Source organism: Carcharhinus amblyrhynchos, chromosome 34 (genome assembly GCF_965287045.1).
Source record: "Carcharhinus amblyrhynchos chromosome 34, sCarAmb.v2.hapA, whole genome shotgun sequence".
Lineage (NCBI taxonomy): Eukaryota > Metazoa > Chordata > Chondrichthyes > Carcharhiniformes > Carcharhinidae > Carcharhinus > Carcharhinus amblyrhynchos.
The window spans coordinates 20,001,864-20,021,148 of NC_137357.1; the positions used below are offsets into that span (position 1 = coordinate 20,001,864).

The 19,285-nt window shown below is 43.6% G+C and overlaps 1 protein-coding gene across 1 annotated transcript in view; it reads right to left on the minus strand.

The window, feature by feature from the left end:
* The window catches only part of LOC145361319 (receptor expression-enhancing protein 1-like), a 41,791-nt gene extending 23,908 nt beyond the window's left edge, over positions 1-17,883 (minus strand). Inside the window, exon 1 of the mRNA XM_080216977.1 lies at positions 17,305-17,883. Within this exon, the coding sequence (XP_080073103.1) occupies positions 17,305-17,336 (32 nt within the window). The 5' untranslated portion in view covers positions 17,337-17,883. The remainder of the gene's footprint in view (positions 1-17,304) is intronic.
* Between the last annotated feature and the right edge of the window lie 1,402 nt (positions 17,884-19,285).

Sequence of the window (19,285 nt, forward strand, 5' to 3'; positions counted from 1 at the left end):
CACCATGGCCAGAGACTAAGAGGATTCTGACAAAAATACAAGATGGTGACAGAACAGTTCTGCATACTGACTCCACTTTAAACGGATCAAGGTCTGCTGACACAGCTCTGCCATGAGGCTCTGAGTTATATATAATTTTGGGAGATGGAGTTCACATACCTTGCATTTGTATACATTTCATATGTGGAACAACACCCAGTAGGATAATTATATGTCTTGTCCCATACTAAAAATGTGCACAGAGAAGTATTTTTCAACCTTGTAACACTCTGGCATTCAACTGGTTGTCGCAAGTGATTGGCCAAATGGGGGGCAACTGATTGTCACATGAAGAGCAACACCTTGAGATTTTTCTGATAATAGATCACCATCAGGATTAAGCACAAAGCAGATAGCAATTTTAAAAGTGTCCTACTTTAAGGGTGCTTAGAAGATTCCACTTCAAATAATGATACCAATTATTATTGTAACAAACCCCATTTGACTGCAAATTACCCAACAATTCAGAAGGATCAGAAAGAGTTCTTGAATATGCTCTCAGGGCGACAGCGATTACCCTTCTATTCATCAGACCATCCTCAAATCTACTAACAACAGAGTCTCTTCCTCCATGATCAATCCTCAATCCCTTTCCAGTTTTATATTTGCAATGTTATCCATGAATACATCAAGTTCCATATATACACTACTCTATTGCACCCTCACCTCTCTTGGCCTTTCCATTCTTGGATTTCCCACTGTTTGACTTCCAGTAGAAATTTCCTCCAATGAAGTATTGATCAGACTGACTGTTGCCTCTGGTCATCAAAATTCTATTCTTTATCTGTTGCTTTCATCCTACTCCCAACGCAAATAATTGAAGTCAAGCCAAATCATTTGCAATTTTGGTGTTCTGCTTCTGCTTTAAATCAGTTCCCCAACATATCTGTTTCATCACTCAAGCTGCCTACTTCCACCTCCATCATCCAATTCCACCTCGTCTCATTCGTGATCATGATCTCTAGAATACATAAAGCAATGCTGTCCTGGTCAGCCTCCCATCTAACATCAACTTGTCCTCATCTGAAAATCTGCAAATATCCCAAACAGTTTAAAGCCTATTTGTGTCACAAACAGGCTTACATTAACACTGCAATGAAGTTACTGTTTAAAAAAAAAAATCCCCTCGTCACCACACTCCAGCACCTGTTCAAGTACACGAGGGAGAATTCAGCACGGTCAATACACCGAATCACATCTTTTAGACAGTGGGAGGAAACCCCCGCAGACGCTGCAGACTTCAGAGTGACCCAAGCCAGGAATCAAACCTGGATCTCTGGCATTGAGAGACAGCAGTGCTAACTACAGAATCATAGATACTTACAGCATGGAAACAGGCCTTTCAGCCCAACTTGTCCACGCTGCCCAATTTTTACCATTAAGCTAGTCCCAATTGCCTGTATTGAGCCCATATCCCTCGATACCCATCTTACCCATGTAACTGTCAAAATGCTTTTTAAAAGACAAAATTGTATCTGCCTCTACTACTGCCTCTGGCTTCTCCACCAGAGGCTGCAGAGGTGGATACAATTTTGTCTTTTAAAAGGCATTCCAGGCACTCACCACCCTTCGTGAAAAAACTGTCCCTTGGGACCCTCTCACCTTGAACCTACACACTCTACTTTTAGACTCCCTTACCTTTGGGAAAAGATATTGGCCATCTAGCTGATCTATGTCCCTCGTTATTTTATAGGCCTGTCATGTTTTGTGCACTCTGCTTGCGTTTTATTGCTCTTAGCCTTACTGGACACATTCACTCAGTTCTCCAGTCTCTCTACTCTGTACTGTAGCCCTTTTTGATTTTTATCTTTGGTTCCTCTGCCTTCCACTTTTCCCTCGCGTGCCTTTTGTTTCTGTTCCCACTTTCATTCCCTGGCTTCTTGCATTGGTTCCCATTCCCCCCACCACATTCGTTTAAACCTTCCCCAACAACATTATCATACACTCCCCCTAAGGCACGGATTCCAGTCCTGCCCAGATACAGACTGTCCAATTTGTACTGGTCCCACTGTGCCGCCAAACAAGGTCAGGCAAGAACTGGAATCCTTGTACCCTTTCCACTACTGTCCAACAATGCGTGTTTTCTAGCTCCAATGAAGTGTCAAGATAAACAAAATCAGCAAACTCATATGGATTTAAATGACTGGATTAATTATTCACCCCTTAATTCTAAACTTGACAGCACACAAGAAAGATACATGTTAAGAGAAGAGCTCGTTTTTAACCAACTTGTAAAACAGAAGAGTTTATAGTTCACATGCTTGGCTTGTCAGAGGAAGAATAATCATTGCAGGCAACACTGGAGTTTAGGTGGCATCAATAGTTGGGAGTCAGATATCAAATTCATTGTAGGAATCCCTAGAAGAGATAACGTTCATTAGATCGGCCAGTTAGTCATTAGCAGTTTTTCTTTCCAGATCACGTTTCTTCTCAGGTGAACTTGAATAGGAATGAGGCTGGGAAACTTAATATGGACATGTCACCAGGTTTAAAAAGGTATAGGTGTTACTGCCCTTTTCTGTAACTGGTATTTTGTCGTGGGTGTTCTTTGCAGATTGCCATGATTTTAGACAGTTATGGTCACATGATAAATGGCTGTTGTCCACAAACAAGTCTGAAGCTATTGCTCCACAATGAGACACAATGATGATTATCCATACCTACTTGTGTTTAACTGGTTGCTCCAGTTCTGTTTTCGTAAATTTCAAACTTGGAGACAAAGTCAATAGACTTCTTGGCTTTGGATATGGGTAAGCCATAAACATGATGTGGAGATCCTGGCGTTGGACTGGGGTGAACATGGTAAGAAGTCTCTCAACACCAGGTTAAAGTTTAACAGGTTTATTTAGTAGCATACGCCACGAGCTTTTGGAGCGCTGCTCCATCATCAGGTGGGTGGGAGATCTGTTCACAAACAGGGCATATAAAGACAAACTCAATTCACAGAATAATGATTGGAACGCAAGTCTTTACAAGGTACAGACAGTGCGACTGGAGAGAGCATTAAGCGCAGATTAAAGAGATGTGTATTGTCTCCAGACAGGACAGTTCGAGAGATTTTGCAAGTCCAGGCAAGTTGTGGGGGTTACAGATAGTAATGACATGAACCCAAAATCCTGGGTGAGGCCGTCCTCATGTGTGCGAAACTTGGCTCAGCGACTCTGCACTGTTGTGCGTCGTGAAGGCCACCTTGGAGGATACTTACCCAAAGATTAGAGGCTGAACGCCTGTGACTGCTGAAGTGTTCCCCAACAGGATGAGAACAGTCTTGCCTGGTGACTGTCGAGCAGTGTACATTCATCCATTTTTGTAGCATCTGCATGGTCTCCCCAATGTACCGTGCCTTGGGACATCCTTTCCTGCAGCCTATCAGGTAACATAGAACACTACAGCACAAACAGGCCCTTTGGCCCACAAGTTGCGCCGATCATATCCATACCAAACCAGGCCACAGAACGATCTGTAACTCCCAATCCCATTAAATCCCATGTACTCATCCAGAAGTCTTTTAAAAGACCCCAGTGAGTTTGCCTCTACCACCACTGAAGGCAGCCGATTCTACTCACTCCACCACCCTCCGAGTGAAAAACTTACCCCTGACATCTCATCTGTACCTGCTCCCCAGCACCTTAAACCTGTGTCCTCTCGTAGCGACCATTTCAGCCCTGGAAATAGCCTCCGAGAATCCACCCGATCTACACCTCTCAACATCTTACAAACCCCGATCAGGTCGCCTCTCACCCTTTGTCTCTCCAGGAAGAGACCTAGCTCCCTCAACCTATCTTCATGAGGCATGTCTCCCAATCCAGGCAACATCCTTGTAAATCTCCTCTGCACCCTCTCAATAGCTTCCACATCCTTCCTGTCGTGAGGCAACCAGAACTGTGCACAGTACTCCAAGTGGGGTCTGACAAGGGTCCTATACAGTTGCAGCATTACCTCCCGACTCCTAAACTCAATCCCTTGATTAATGAAGGCCAGCGCACCATACGCCTTCTTGACCACATCCTCCACCTGCGAGGCCAATTTAAGAATCCTATGGACACAGGCCCCAAAGTCCTTCTGCTCCTTAACGCTGCTAAGAATCCTACCCTTGATATTGTACTCCTTCATCCCACTGGACCTGCCAAAATGGACCACTACAAATTTGTCCATGTTGAAGTCCATCTGCCACTTCTCCACCCAGTCTTGCATCTATGTCACGCTGCAACTTCTGACATCCCTCCAGTCTATCCACAACACCACTGACCTTCGTGTCATCGGCGAACTTACTAACCCATCCCTCCACTTCCTCATCCAGGTCATTTATGAAAATGATCCTAGAACAGATCCCTGGGGCACTCCACTGGTGACCGACCTCCATGCAGAAAAAGACCAATCCACAACCACTCTCTGCCTTCTGCAGGCAAACACAGTAAAAAGTCTGACAACACCAGGTTTAAGTCCAACCGATTTACTTGATAGTACACTCACTAGCTTTTCGGGGTTAGCCCCTTCGTCAGGTGAATGGAGAGTTCTGGCCTCAGACGGAGCAGCTATCAAATAAAATCGATTGGACTTAAACCTGGCGTTGTCAGACTTTTTACTGTGTTTACCCCAGTCCAACGCCGGCATGTCCACATCATGAATTCTGCAGGCAAGCCAGTCCTGGATCCACAAGGCCAAAGCCCCTTGGATCCCATGCTCTCTCACTTTCTCAAGAAAAGTTGCATGGGGGACCTTATCAAATGCCTTGCTGAAGTCCATGTAAACCACGTCCACTGCTCTTCCTTCGTCAATGTGTTCAGTCACATTTTCAAAGAACTCAACTAGGCTCGTAAGGCACGATCTGCCCTTGACAAAGCCACGGTGACTATTTCTGATCATACTAAACTTCTCTAAATGCTCATAAATCCTGTCCATCAACTTACCAACCAGAGGTCAGACTCACCGGTTGGTAATTTCCCAGGCTATCCCTGTTCCCTTTCTTGAAAATAGGAACAACATCCACAATCCTCCAATCCTCTGGAACCTCTCCCATCTCCATCGACGACACAAAGATCGATCATCGCCAGGGGCTCTGCAATCACTTCCCTCACCTCCCACAGTAACCTGGGGTACATCCCATCCGGTCCCGTCGACTTAGCTATCTCGATAGAATTTAAAAGTTCCAACACATCCTCTTTCTTAATGTCCACATACTCAATCTTTTCAGTCCGCCGCAAACCTGTAGTACAACCTCCCAGATCACTTTCCACCGTGAATACCGAGGCAAAGTACTCATTAAGCACCTCTGCCATTTCTTCCGGTTCCACAGACTTTTTCCCTTTCACCTTTTATAGGTCCTATCCCTTCACTTCTCATCTTTTATCTTCACATATATTTGTGGAACGCATTGGGATTCTCCTTACTCTTACCCACCAAGGCCTTCACATGACCCCTTCTGGCTCTCCTAATTTCCTTTTTAAGCTCCTTTCTACAAGCCGTATAACTCCTCTAGATTCTTAACATCTCCTAGTTCTCTGAACCTTTTGTGTGCCTTTTCTTCCTGAATAGGTTCATCACAACCTTCGTGCACCACAGTTCCCGCGACCTACTAAAACCTCCATCTCATTGGAACGTTGTCGTGCAAAGCTCCAGACAAAAATTCCTTGAAAATCCACCACCTTCCTTCAGTACTTTTCCCCAAAACACCTCCTTCTAGTTTACTTGTCCAATTTTCTGCCTGATGTCTTCATATTTCCCCTAACTCCAGATAAACACATTCCTAGCCTGCCTGATCCTATCTCTTTCCAATGCTATCGCGAAGGAGATAGAATTATGATTGCCATCCCCGAGATGCTCTCGTAGACAGTGCTGGCTAAGTTGCAAGAGTACGTACCGAGCACCTGGTGGATGGTGTTCTCACGTGAGATGATGGCATCCGTGTCAATGATCCAGCACGTCTTAGCGCTTACTGTGACCTGCATATACGGAGGGCTTGTCTTCCTTTGGACTCATGGTGAGCAATCACTGAAACAACTATATGATGACATCAACAAGTTCCATCCCACACCATCAGACTCACCATGGACTACTCTCAAGAATTGGTTGCATTTTTGGGCACACACATCTCCATTAAGGACAATCACCTCAGCACCTCATGTACTGCAAGCCCACGGATAACCTCACGATGCTCCATTTCTTCAGCTCCTACCCTAAACACGTTAAAGGAGCCATTCCCTGCAGACAAGCCCTCCATATACACAGCATCTGCTCCGATGAGGAGGATCGCAACAGACACCTCCGTACGCTGAAAGAACAGGATATGGCGCTCAACTCATCGACTGACAGTTCCAATGCGCCACAGCGAAAAACCGATTCGACTTCCTCAGAAGACAAACACGGGACACAGTGGACAGAGTACCCTTCATCATCCATTTTTCCAGAGCGGAGAAGCTACCGGATCTCCTCCAGGCCCTTCAATATATCATTGATGAAGACGAACATCTCACCAAGGCCAACCCCACACCCCGACTTCTTGCCTTCAAACAACCACGCGACCACCCAGCTTCAGGAGAACACTGACCACGACAACACACAACCCTGCCACAGCGACCTCTGCAAAACGTGCCAGATTATTGACACAGATGCCATCATTTCACATGAGAACACCATCCATCAGGTACATGGTACATACTCTTGCAACTCGGCCATTGTTGTCTACTTAATACACTGCAGGAAAGGATGTCCCGAAGCATGGTACATTGGGGAGACCATGCAGACGCTATGACAACAGATGAATGAACACCGCTCGACAATCACCAGGCAAGACTGTTCTCTTCCTGTTGGTGAACGCTTCAGTGGTCACGGGCATTCGGCCTCTGATCTTCAGGCAAACGTTCTCCAAGGCGGCCTTCACGACACACAACAACAGAGTCGCTGAGCAGAGATGATAGCCAAGTTCTGCACACATGAGAACGGCCTCAACCAGGATCTTGGGTCATGTCATACTATCTGTAACCCCCACGACTTGCCTGGACTTGCAAAATCTCACAAACTGTCCTGTCGGGAGACAATTGACATCTCTTTAACCTGTGCTTAATGCTCTCCCCACTCACATTGTTTGTACCTTTAAGACTTGATTAGCTGTAAAGACTCCCATTCCAATCATTATGCTGTGAATTGAGTTGTCTTTATGTGCCCTGTTTGTGAACAGGTTTCCCACTCACCTGACAAAGGAAAGCTAGTGGTGTTTGCTACCAAATAAACTTGTTGGACTTTAACCTGGTGTTGAGAGGCTTCTAACTGTATAAGCCAGAAACAAAGTGTAAATAGCACCAGTGGTATTATCTGGGTAGATCCATTCAAAGGTGAGGACCCCACCCATGGTATTCAAATCAGGAACTTTGCAGAGGCTTGAAGTAGACTGTACTGAATTTGCAAACACAAAAAGGACGGTCCCAGAAAATTATATACACAACGTCATCTGCATTTGAAGTGACAAATAGGATATGCCTTCACTGGACAGAGGAAAACAAACAAAATCTATACCCATTAACTGATATACAGTTTAAAATTCCAAAGCACTTGTAATAGAACCACCAAGCCACATAATGAAATATTAAGACAGGTAATCAAAGATTTGGTCAAAGATAATTAGCCATGTATAAAATGATAGAATTGGAAGGGCACAGAAATCCAAGTGTCGAGGAGACGCAAGAAGTTGCAGAGGTACGGAGAAGGAATCTGAAATTGTTCGCTGCTTGTGTTGATTACTGATAATTACAGTAACCAATGTTAGGTTTTGTGACAAAAATGGAGAAACCAATATTCAAAATACAAATGATTTTTCACAGTGCTCAGCAAAAGTATATACCAGTGATACAGAAGGACAGTAGGAAAAAGGAATAATTAGCCATGGATATCAAAGGAAATAAAGGAGGATATCAAATTTTAAGAAAATGCATACAGAGTGGCAAAGATTAGTGAGAAACTAGAGGAATGGGAAATCTTTAAAGGTCAAAAGAAAGCCATGAAAAAAGCTAAAGAAAGTCAACTCGCTCAGAATTTAAAAACAGATAGCAAAGATTTCTATAAATATATGAAAAGAAAGAGAGTTGCTCAGGTAAACATTGGTCCTTTGGAGGATGCGAAGGGGGATTTACTAACGGGAAATGAGGAAATGGCCAAGACATTTTTTTCGGTCTTCACGATGGAAGACAAATAATATGCCAAAAATTGATGACAAGGTGGCTATGGCAGTTGAAGACCTAGAAACGGTCATTATCACTGAAAAAGGATGTTAGGTGAGCTCATGGGGCTAAAGGTAGACAAGTTTCCTGGTCCTGATGGAATGCATCCCAGGATACTAGAAGAGATGGCAGGAGATACTAAGAGAAATAGCAAATACACTTGTGGTAATTTACCAAAGTTTACTGGACTCTGGGGTGATTCCAGCTAGTTGGAAAACAGCAAACGTGGCCCCACTGTTTAAAAAAAAAGGGAAGTAGACAAAAGGCAGGTAACGATAGGCTTAACTTCTCTAGTGGGACAGATGCTATAACTTACTAAGGAAGAAATAACGAGACATCTGAATAAAAATTGTCCCATTGGGAAGACACAGCATAGGTTCATGAAAGGCAGGTCACATTTAACTAATTTAGTGGAATTCTTTGAGGACATAACAAGTGCGGTGGACAACAGGGATTCCATGGATGTGGTGTACCTGGATTTCGAGAAGACATTTGACAATGTGCCACACAAAAGGCTGTTGCAGAAGATAAAGGTGCACAGCATTACAGGTAATGTATTAGCATGGATAGAGGACAAGTTAACTAACAGAAAGCAAAGAGTAAATGGGTGTTTTTCTGGTTGGTGATCAGTGACTAGTGGTGCGCCTCAGGGATCTGTGCAGGGTCCACAGTTGTTTAGTTTACATAGATGATTGAGAGTTGGAGACCATGTGTCAAAGTTTGCAGGTGACACCAAAATGGGTGGTAGAGAAATGTGCAGAGGACATTGAACACATGCAAAGGGATATAGATACTTGAAGTGAATGTGCAATGATCTGGCAGATGGAGTACAATGTTGGTAAATGTGAAGTCATCCATTTTGGTGGGGTAACAGTAAAATGGACTATTATTTCAAGGGACCTGGGTGTCTTTGTGCAATCACGAAAAGTTAGTTTGCAGGTAATTAAGAGGGTAAATGAAATTTTGTCCTTCACTGCTAGAGGGATGGAGTTTAAAAGCAGGGAGGGTATGTTGCATTTATACAGGATGCTGGTGAGGCCACACCTAGATTTCTGCGTACTGTTTTGGTGTCCTTGAGGAGGGATACACTACAGGGGTACAGAAGAGATTCACCTCGGTTGATTCTAGAACTGAGAGGGTTGGCTTATCAGGAAAGGATAAATAGGCTGGAGCAATACTCATTGGAATTTGGAAGAAATGGGGGACGGGCGGGGGGGATCTTATCAAAACAAATAATTATGAAGGGAATAGATAAGATGGCAGCACGAAGGTTGTTTCCAATGGCGAGTGAAATCAGAATGAGGGGGCGTAGCCTCAAAATAAAAGGGGAGCAGATTTTGGACTGAATTGAGGAGGAACTTTTTCACCCAAAGGGTTGCAAATCTGTGGAATTCCCTGCCGAGTGAAGCAATTGAGGCTACCTCGTTGAATGTTTTTAAGGCAAAGATTGAAAGGTTTTGAACAGTAAAGGAATTAAAGGTTACGGTGAGCGGATGGGTAAGTGGAGCTGAGTCCATGAAAAGATCAGCCATGATCTTATTGAATGGCGGAGCAGGCTCGAGGGGCCAGATGGCCTACTCCTGCTCTTTTTTCTTATGTTCTTAAACAGTTCCAGAAATCGCCTGCATTTAAAACAGCCTTACATTTTGAAGTCTGGCATACACAAACAGTAAAATGTTATCTAGAATATAGGGGCTGAATTACATGCCATTGTCTTTAATGCAGAGTAAGCTCTTTGGGTGCAGTTCCTTCAGCCACCTCAATGCAACACTGTCAAGCATCTTAATGGTTAACAACTGATTGCTCAAATTAAACAGGAGATGAAACTTAATAGGCTAACAGGACAGTTCAATTTTGATTTGGATATCCTGTGAACAAACTTGGTTGCTCGATCACACTCTTTGAATCAAAATAGATTTTCTATTGGCTGCTTAAATACAGTGGCAAGGTTAATGTATAACCATATCAATTCCAACAACCCTGTAATCTATACCAATTACAGGACCTGCAAATTCCAGACTATATATTTACTGAAATAAGGCTCCAAAGTAAAAACATTTAATTTTTCATTCTAAAAGGCTGCTCCATACTCCAGTCTTTCCACTTAATCCTTATAATCACAAAGTTATTTAATGAAAACTCCGATAGTAAAATAAATTATTTTCCTCTTTGACTGCAGAGAGTCTCAAAATAGTCTGCTGAAACAGAAACTATTGCCCAATTAGGAAAGGTGCCAGACTGGGCATTGCCTCCAGAATATACCAGCAAAACTCAGCACTTTTGAAACAGCGTGGGAGAAATGTCAAATGCCAGAAGAAAAGGCTTCTTTGCAAAAAAAAGTTACCTGCAAGATCCACTCCATTCAGAGTACAAATTGTCACAGCCTTTTACACTCATTTAGAGCCCTAATTGTCAACACATTCAATAACTTACAAACTGAGATTTTGAATTAAAAACTTCTAACTCCAAGGAATGGGACTGCGAATTAAACAACCCTCCACGTGCTTCAAGTCAAGACACAATTTGTTCGTGACATCCTATCTTCATTTCTGCTTTTCCCTGAGCCACGTAAAACCCAAAGCAAGGATATGAGTTAAAGGACTGGTTTTTCAGACCTCGACAGATGTCACTTCAGCCAATAAATGGGCAACTTCTCTCACTCCTTAAAGATATACATGAAACAGTGTTATCCAAACCAGAGCTGACATCAGCAGAAAGAAAGAGCATATATAGAGCAATGGGCTGTGCCAATCAAATGCTGCAATGATATATTTTGTATTTTAGAAACTGCCTTTTCCTCAAAAATCTGGCTGCGTATTAAGATACTAACTAAACATTGCATCTGCAGTAAAAACACAAGAAATAGGAGCAGGAGTAGGCCATCTAGCCCTTTGAGCCTGCCCCGCCATTCAATAAGATCATGGCTGATCTGAAGTGGATCAGTTCCACTTTCCCACTCTCTCCCCATAACCCTTCATTCCCCTGTCTATCAAAAACCTATCTACCCGTGGCTTAAATATATTTAGTGAGGTAGCCTCCACCACATCAATGGGCAGAGAATTCCAGAGATTCACCACCCTTTGAGTGAAGAAGTTCCTCCTCAACTCCGATCTAAACTGTCCCCCCGCCCTTATCTTGAGGCTGTGCCCTCTAGTCCTGCTGTCCTTTCTAAGCAGGAAGAATCTCTCGACCACTACCCTATCCATCCCTTTCATTATCTTATACGTCTCTATAGGATCCCCCCTCATCCTTCTAAACTCCAGTGAGTACAGACCCAGTCTATTTAGTCTCCAACCCCCTCATCTCTGGTATCAGCCTTGTGAACCTCCTCTGCACTCTCTCCAAGGCCAAAATATCTTTGCGCAAGTGCGGCGACCAAAACTGCACACAGTACTCCAGCTGCGGCCTCACCAGTGCCCTGTACAGTTGCAGCAAGACCTCCCTGCTTTTCTATTCTATCCCCCTCGCTATAAAGGCCAGCATTCCATTCGCCTTCTTGATCACCTGCTGCACCTGCAGACTGGGTTTTTGCGACTCATGCACAAGGACCCCAGGTCCCTCTGCACTGTAGCACGCTGCAGCTTTTCACCCTTTAAATAGTAATCCCTCCTCCTATTATTCCTGCCAAAGTGGAAAACATCACACTTGCCAACATTGTACTCCATCTGCCAGGTCCTTGCCCACTCGCTCAGCCTACCCAGCTCCTTCTGCAGACTTTCCACACCCTCCGCGCAATTTGCTTTTCCACTCATCTTCATGTCATCAGCAAATTTCGTCACCCTACACTCAGCTCCCTCCTCCAGATCATCTATATAAATGGTAAATAGCTGAGGCCCCAGTACCGATCCCTGCGGCACTCCACTCGTCACCGACCGCCAATCAGAATAGCACCCATTGATACCAACTCTCTGCCTTCTATTAGACAATCCTCTATTCACGCTAACACCTTACCCCCAACTCCGTGCACCCTAACCTTTTGTGAGGCACCTTATCAAAGGCCTTTCGAAAATCTAGAAACACTACATCCACCGGTTCCCCTCTGTCTACCACACTCGTCACATCTTCATAGAAATCCAAAAAATTTGTCAAACACGACTTCCCCTTAACGAATCCGTGCTGCGATCTTAGTTTGCATTCAAGGAAGCTGGCTAGCCAACACTGCAGAGTTAAATGGAATAGGCACAACTACTTATAAAATGTTACATATTTCCGTGGCATAGTCAATCCCACTCAAACCTCTGCCAACTCACTCAATCTATTACTTACTCGCACTTTGCTCCCTGAAGTCCAAGAGATACACAGACTCAAATGCCAATAGCACAGAACTTGCTTGGTCAGACCAAAAATCAAATTCAACAGGGCTTGCTCTCCTCTGCAAGACCCCATACTATTTAAGGATCATAGTCGGCAGCCACAGTAACATTTCTTGTTTCCACTTCTTAAACCTCTCTCTGCTGCTGGTTCCACCCTTTGTGGATTTGCATCAAGATCCAAAAAAATCTGCTTAGCTATCTGTTGTAGTCAAGCTGTCAACACTGTCTGAAATACACGTGCTCCCAGTCCTTCAATATCCCTTGTTCAAATTCTCATTGGGTTTAGTTTTCTTGATGATCACTTCTGTCTTCGGCGAGTCTCCTTGGGATCTCAAAGTAAAAATCCTTCCTTGATTGTAAAGCAAAGGATATTTGTAAATTAAATTATGAAAAGTGTTGTGTAAATACAAACTCTCCTTTCTAACTGTCATCAGGCTGTTTTGCTTCTCAACACTCAACTGTTGATGATCCAGTATATGATGGGACATATCCTTCAATGTCCAATCTTGCAATGCACCATGTCGCATATATACACACACAAACAGTTTCTGTTTGATTAAACTCCGCCAATTTGGTGGAACTTCTGTTGTGCTGTACCAAATAATCAAACATTCCCTATCCACTGTTTAAAGGAAAACAATGCACATTACTAAGTGATCAGGATTCCCAAATATTTTACATCAATATAGCAACGATTGCAATGAAAACTAAACAGCCAAAGTTGTGGAAGAAGTCAGCATGGCACAAATAAAGGGTTTTCTTCTGTTAAAAGTAATAGTTGATCTCATCAGAATGACAAAACAGCAGAAGCTGAGATCCAAGAGCTTGTACAATAAACAAACTACTGGCTGATATTTCATTCTTTCTAGAAGGATGGATTTGTATAATTTAATCTCAACTGAGTCAAACATCACTGGAAAACACATTCATCAATGATCATGCAGTGTTCGATTCTCTTGGAAATCAATCCCTTTTGCATGTCAAGTTTAAAATGCATACTCTGAGGTCAGAATGCCAGACAAACGCACCACAATGAATAACCTCACATCTACAATAAAAGGTGCTGTTGCTTAACATTAGCAATTTTTCTTTCCTTGAACCCTTGCCTTTATCAATAGAGGCATAGATGACAAAAGCAGGGAAGTCATGTCGAAGTTATTTAGAATTTATGAGGCCCAGCTAGAGTAGTGTGCAGAGTTCTGATCGTCACACTATCAAAATGATGTGATTGGACTGGAGGAGGTGCAGAGGACATTCACCAGAATGCTGCCTGAGATGGAACATTTAAGTTATGAAGAGGTTGGGTAGGCTTGGATTGTTTTCATTGGAGTAGAGAAGACTGAGGGGTGACTTGATTGAGGTGTACAAGATTCTGTGGGACATGGGCAGAGTGGATAGGGTGCAGCTGTTACCCTTATTTGAAGGGTCAGTCACAAGGGGACACAGGTTGAAGCTGAGGGGCAGGAGGTTTGGGGGGGCTGGGGCGGGGGATAAGACTCAGAGGGTGGTGATGGTCTGGAATGCACTGCCTGTGGGGTCGAAGAAATGACTTAACTTACGTCCTTTAAAAATGTACCTGGATGAGCACTTGGCACATCATGACATTCAAGGCATTGGACCAAGTGCTGGTAAATGGGATTAGATGGGAGTTGAGATGTTTCCTATGCATCGGTGCATACTCCATGGGCTGAAGAGCCTCTTCTGTACTTTTGATTCTACGAAACCATGAACTATGCAAGAATAAAATGCTGACAAAAATTTGAGGAGCTTGCACAATGAACATTAGCTGCTGTAATTATTTTGTTGTTCATTGGTCCACTCATGAACAAGTGTGCGTTCACTGATGTCAGTTAAGTGTGATGGAATAAATAAATAACTTTCAAAGTGGCCAAGGAAACCACAGTGCACATCACCTCCAATATCCCAAGGGTAGATGAGATGACAAGATCAAGTTATACGCTAGGCAAACTTGGGTTTTGAAAAGAACGTAGGACTTGCCTCAACCGAATTTAAACGAACATTGTTGGCTTCCTCAAGCACAAGCTCACTGTCACCCCAACTGCAAAACATTACTTCTGGCATTTTCAGGGACAAAATACCCATTAAGAGACTATTAATCTTTATTAATTAAAGGCCAAATGTACAAAGGAGTGTGCCAAGGCATGACCCAGCCATATCTTGAGAAATGTGTACCATTCTGGGCACTGCACCCAAGAAAGAACATGACTAGCTCACAGAACCATAGAAACGCTACAATGCAGAAAGAGGCCATTTGGCCCATTGAGTCTGCATCTATCACAATCCCACCCAGGCCCTACCCCCATATCCCTACCCACTCATCCCACTAACCTAAGCATCTCAGGACACAAAAGGGCAATTTTAGCATGGCCAATCAACCTAATCCACACATCTTTGGACTGGAGAGGAAGTGCACCCGCAAATCCACCAGAACATTGCCAAGGCCCTTCGGCAGATGTGTAAAGTCAGCTTGTGCTCCATCATTACATAAAAGGATAAGTAGCGATTTGCTGGATTTTTTTTAGGCTTTTGAATAAAATTAGTAGAGTCAAGAAAATACTTTTTTTTACTGACCGGAAGGCCAAGGCACCATTAATACTTTCAGAAGTGAAGCTAGGAAATACTTCTTCCTGCAAATTGTGGAAGAAGTATGAAATGCATTCAAAAGTGTTAAATGCCAGCTCAAATTATTTTAAATTTGAATTAGGGTTTTTGCAAAAGAACAGTACTGAAAAAAGCAATGGAGCCAAGGCAGGAGAGTCAAATACAAGTACAGGTTAACCATGATCTCATGGTCACAGTAGAGGCTCAAAGTTTCTTGTCCACAGCATCAATTTGGAACCAAGTGCTGGAGTCACTCACCCAGCCATTAAAAATCCCTGTGTTTCGATTGGCACTCGCATTGGGTTTGTTTGTCCGTCAGTGGACCACCTGGGCTCAGAATGCCTCCAGCATAAGCAGCTGCGGGAAATTCAATCCTAAGCTCAAACAGCTGCTGTCAGCAACAGTCAGCAGGGAAGTCCTGAATCTCATTTATAAAAAAAACCCATCTGATTCCTTCATGCCCTTCAAATAAATAAGATGTACCTTTTCAATTTAGGAGAAAAGAAACAAGCTACAAAGAACAATACAGCACAGGGACAGGCCCTTTGGCCCTCCCAAGACTGCACCAATCATGATGCCTGCCATATGCACTTACCAAGTCCGTTCCCATCCTATTCATGTTTTTGTCCAGTTGCCCCTTAAATGCTGCTATCATACTTGCTCCCACCACCCTCTGAAAAAAACTTGCTTCGCACATTTCCTCTAAACTGTTCCCACGTACCTTAAACCTTCAAACCTAAAGTGCATAGGCCCACTGGGAAGTGGGCAAAGAGGGGACAACGATTAGTTGCGAAAAATCTCGACTCCCACACAAGGATTCAAGCAAATTACTGACAAAGGATCACCCAAACTCAATGTTGGCTCTCTCCACAGATGCTGTCAGACCCGCTGAGGTTATCCAACATTTTCTGTTTTTATTTGGTTCCAACACCCCCTGATGAATTTTTTTAAAATAAGACTCTGCCCACCTTCAACAGGCACTCAGTTCAGTGCTAGATCCTCCCATCTCCAACATTTCCACCCTCCCAGCTACACTTGTAATCCTTTTCAATGCGGTTCAAATGGGTTTTGTCAAAGCCAAGATCATCCTTTTTGATTGCAAAGGAAGCCATAGAACAACATATGGCTTCAGCTGCAAAAAAAAGCAAAGAGAGAAACAGGTGGTAGAGGGTTGGTTTTAAAAATTAAAATCAGAGAAGAGATTTTTTCCAAATTGAGAACTTTTAGGAGGGAGAAAAATTAGCAAACAAGGTTTTAAAATAAAGTCTACCACTTCAATTCTTGAACAATTACAAACTTGGTCCCAAGCCCCCCTCCTCGGCAAACTTACGCCAAAATGCAAAACCAATAATAAAGTTTTGATGACCACACTGCTGTGTCAGTTTAAAGACTACAAAAAAAAAGTCAAGCAAAACAGCTTCATTTGTCAAATTTGACTCAAGTTTGTTTTGGTTGGCAAGTCAAGTTTTTAAAGAAATGTTCTTACAATTAAAGCTTCCCAATTTTTTACTGGGTGGTCAAATTAAAAAATATATACTTTAAAAGTAAACCTTCCTGACTTTTTTTTGTGGGGAGATAAATTTTTTTCAAGATTTTTAAAATTAAAGCTTCCTAATTTGTTTAATGGGAGGTCACATTTTTAAAGAAATGTTTTTTTCAATTAAAACTTCCCAATTTTTTACTGGGTGGTCAAATTTTAAAAATTAACGTAAAACTTTCCAACTGTTTTGTTGGGGAGGTCAGCTTTTTCAAGAAATATGGTTTGTTTTAAAATTAGATCTTCCTAATTTGTTTACCGAGAAGTCAAGCTTTTAAGACTTTTTTAAAAAAAATATGACAACTGCCCGATTTTGGGAGATCAAAAATGTTTTATTAAAATTTACCATGTTTTGTGTGCTGGGAAATCTAACTTAAGAATGTTTCATGAAATCTTTGCAACTTTTTTGCTGGGAGGTCAAGTTTTTAAAAAACAAATAAACATCCAATTTTTTTGAACAATCGGAAACTCTTCTTCCTCCTAAGGAGCAGCGTCTGGTGCAAAAATAAACTTGTCGAAAGAATAACAATAATAATGTTGGCGCATAGACAGGAGACAGGCCAAAGCTTCTGATACTCACACCACCAGCCTGGAGATGAGCCACGACACCATGTTACCCGCAGTTCAAACTTTCAAAACCAACGGCGGCCGTTGGAGAGCTCCAACCGTCACAATCCGCTCCTCTCTATTAGGTCCGCATGGGGGGAAGGGAACAGTACTCTGCGTCGCTGTGTGTGGCCGCCTGGATTGTTCCTACTCGGTCCTCTTTGTTTTTACCCGCCGAGGGCGGAGTCCGCAGACCACGCCTCCTCCCCGCGAGCGGCGGTCGCCTCTATCGGGTCCTCTTTGGGAAGTGGGAGAGTTCGTCTGTCGGTGGGTTGGCACTATTGGGTCCGCTTCGCCGAAAAAGCTCCTCCAAGGCCAGTTCACTCTGAAAAGTTTAATGTGTTTTGTTTTTAGCCAGGGGGTTTGTTAATTGTTCAGTTGGGAGGGGGAATATGGGGGTTTTGTGTGTGAGAAGCGACAGGTGGACCCGACGATATCTCCTGTCGATGCGAGCCCCCTTTATCCTGCGGGAGAGGAGGTGACAGGTGCGAACCTTGGTCGTCTCTAACCGGTCCGCGTGTGATGCTCCGCCCACTCCTTCCAACCACTGTCTCTAACCGGTCCGCGTGAGATTTCCGCCCCCCCCCGCCTCCCAATCACTGCTTCTAACCGGTCCGCATTCACCCCCGCCTGCTTCCACTGCGGTCCGCTCTCCACCGCTGGCTTGCAACTTCTTGAGGTGGGTGGAGCCTCCTGCAGCTGATGATCAGCTGACTGCATTGTCGAGGGGCAAATGACGTTTGGTGGGCAAATAAAAAGTTATCTTTTACTTTTCTGGTCAGTTTTAAACTTTATTAGGGTCACCACTTGGCTTACATTACCACTGCAATGAAGTTACTGTGCAAAGCCTCCCTCGTCGCCACACTCCCATCCATTGACTCTTGTCTACACTTGCACCATGGATGGACCATAGAATATATTCTTTCTGGTCATATCACAGCTTGGTATGGCTTCACTAACACCTCTGCTTTCTCAAAAGACTAAGGAAATTTGGCATATCAGCCAAGACTCTGACCAACTTTTACAGATGCACCACAGAAAGCATTCTTTCTGGTTGGCACAGTAGTGCAGGCGTTTAGAATGCTGCTTCACAGCTCCAGGGACCTGGGTTCGATTCCCAGCTTGGGTCATTGTTTGTGTGGACTTTGCACATTCTCCTTGTGTCTGGGGTGGTTTCCTCCCACAGTCTAAAGATGTGTGGTTAGGTCGATTGGCCACATTAAAATTGCCCCTTAGTATCCTGAGATGCATAGGTTAGAAGGATTAGTGGGTAAATGTGTCAGGACATGGGGGTAAGGCCTGGGTGTGATGGTGGTCGATGCAGACTCAAAGGGCCAGATGGCCTCTCTCTGCACTGTTGGGTTTCTATGATTCTATCATTGGTTGCATCACAGCTTAGTATGGCCCCTGCTCTGCCCGAGACTGCAAGAAACTACAAAAGGTCATGCATGTAGCCCGATCCAGCACGCAAACCAGCTTCCCATCCATGGACTGCTTCTTCCTGCTGCTTTGGCAAAGCAACCAGCGTAATTATGGACCCCATGCATCCCGGACATTCTCTATTCCACCTTCTTCCATTGGGAAAAAGGTATAAAAGTCTGAGGTCACATACCAACTCAAGAACAGTTTCTTCCCTGCTGCCACCAGTGGACCTACCTCGCATTAAATTGATCTTTCTCTACACTCTAGCTATGACTGTAACACTACATTCTGTACTTTCTCCTTTCTTTCTCTATGTATGGTGTGCTTTGTCTGCATAGTGTGCAAGAAACAATACTTCTCTCTGTACACCAATACATGTGACAATAATAAATCAAATCAAATCAAACTTCAGCACCTATTCGGGTACACTGAGGGAGAATTTAGCACAGCCAATGCACCCTAACCAGCTCGTCTTTCCAGCTGTGGGAGGAAACCAGAGCACCCAGAGGAAACCCACACAGACATGGGGAGGA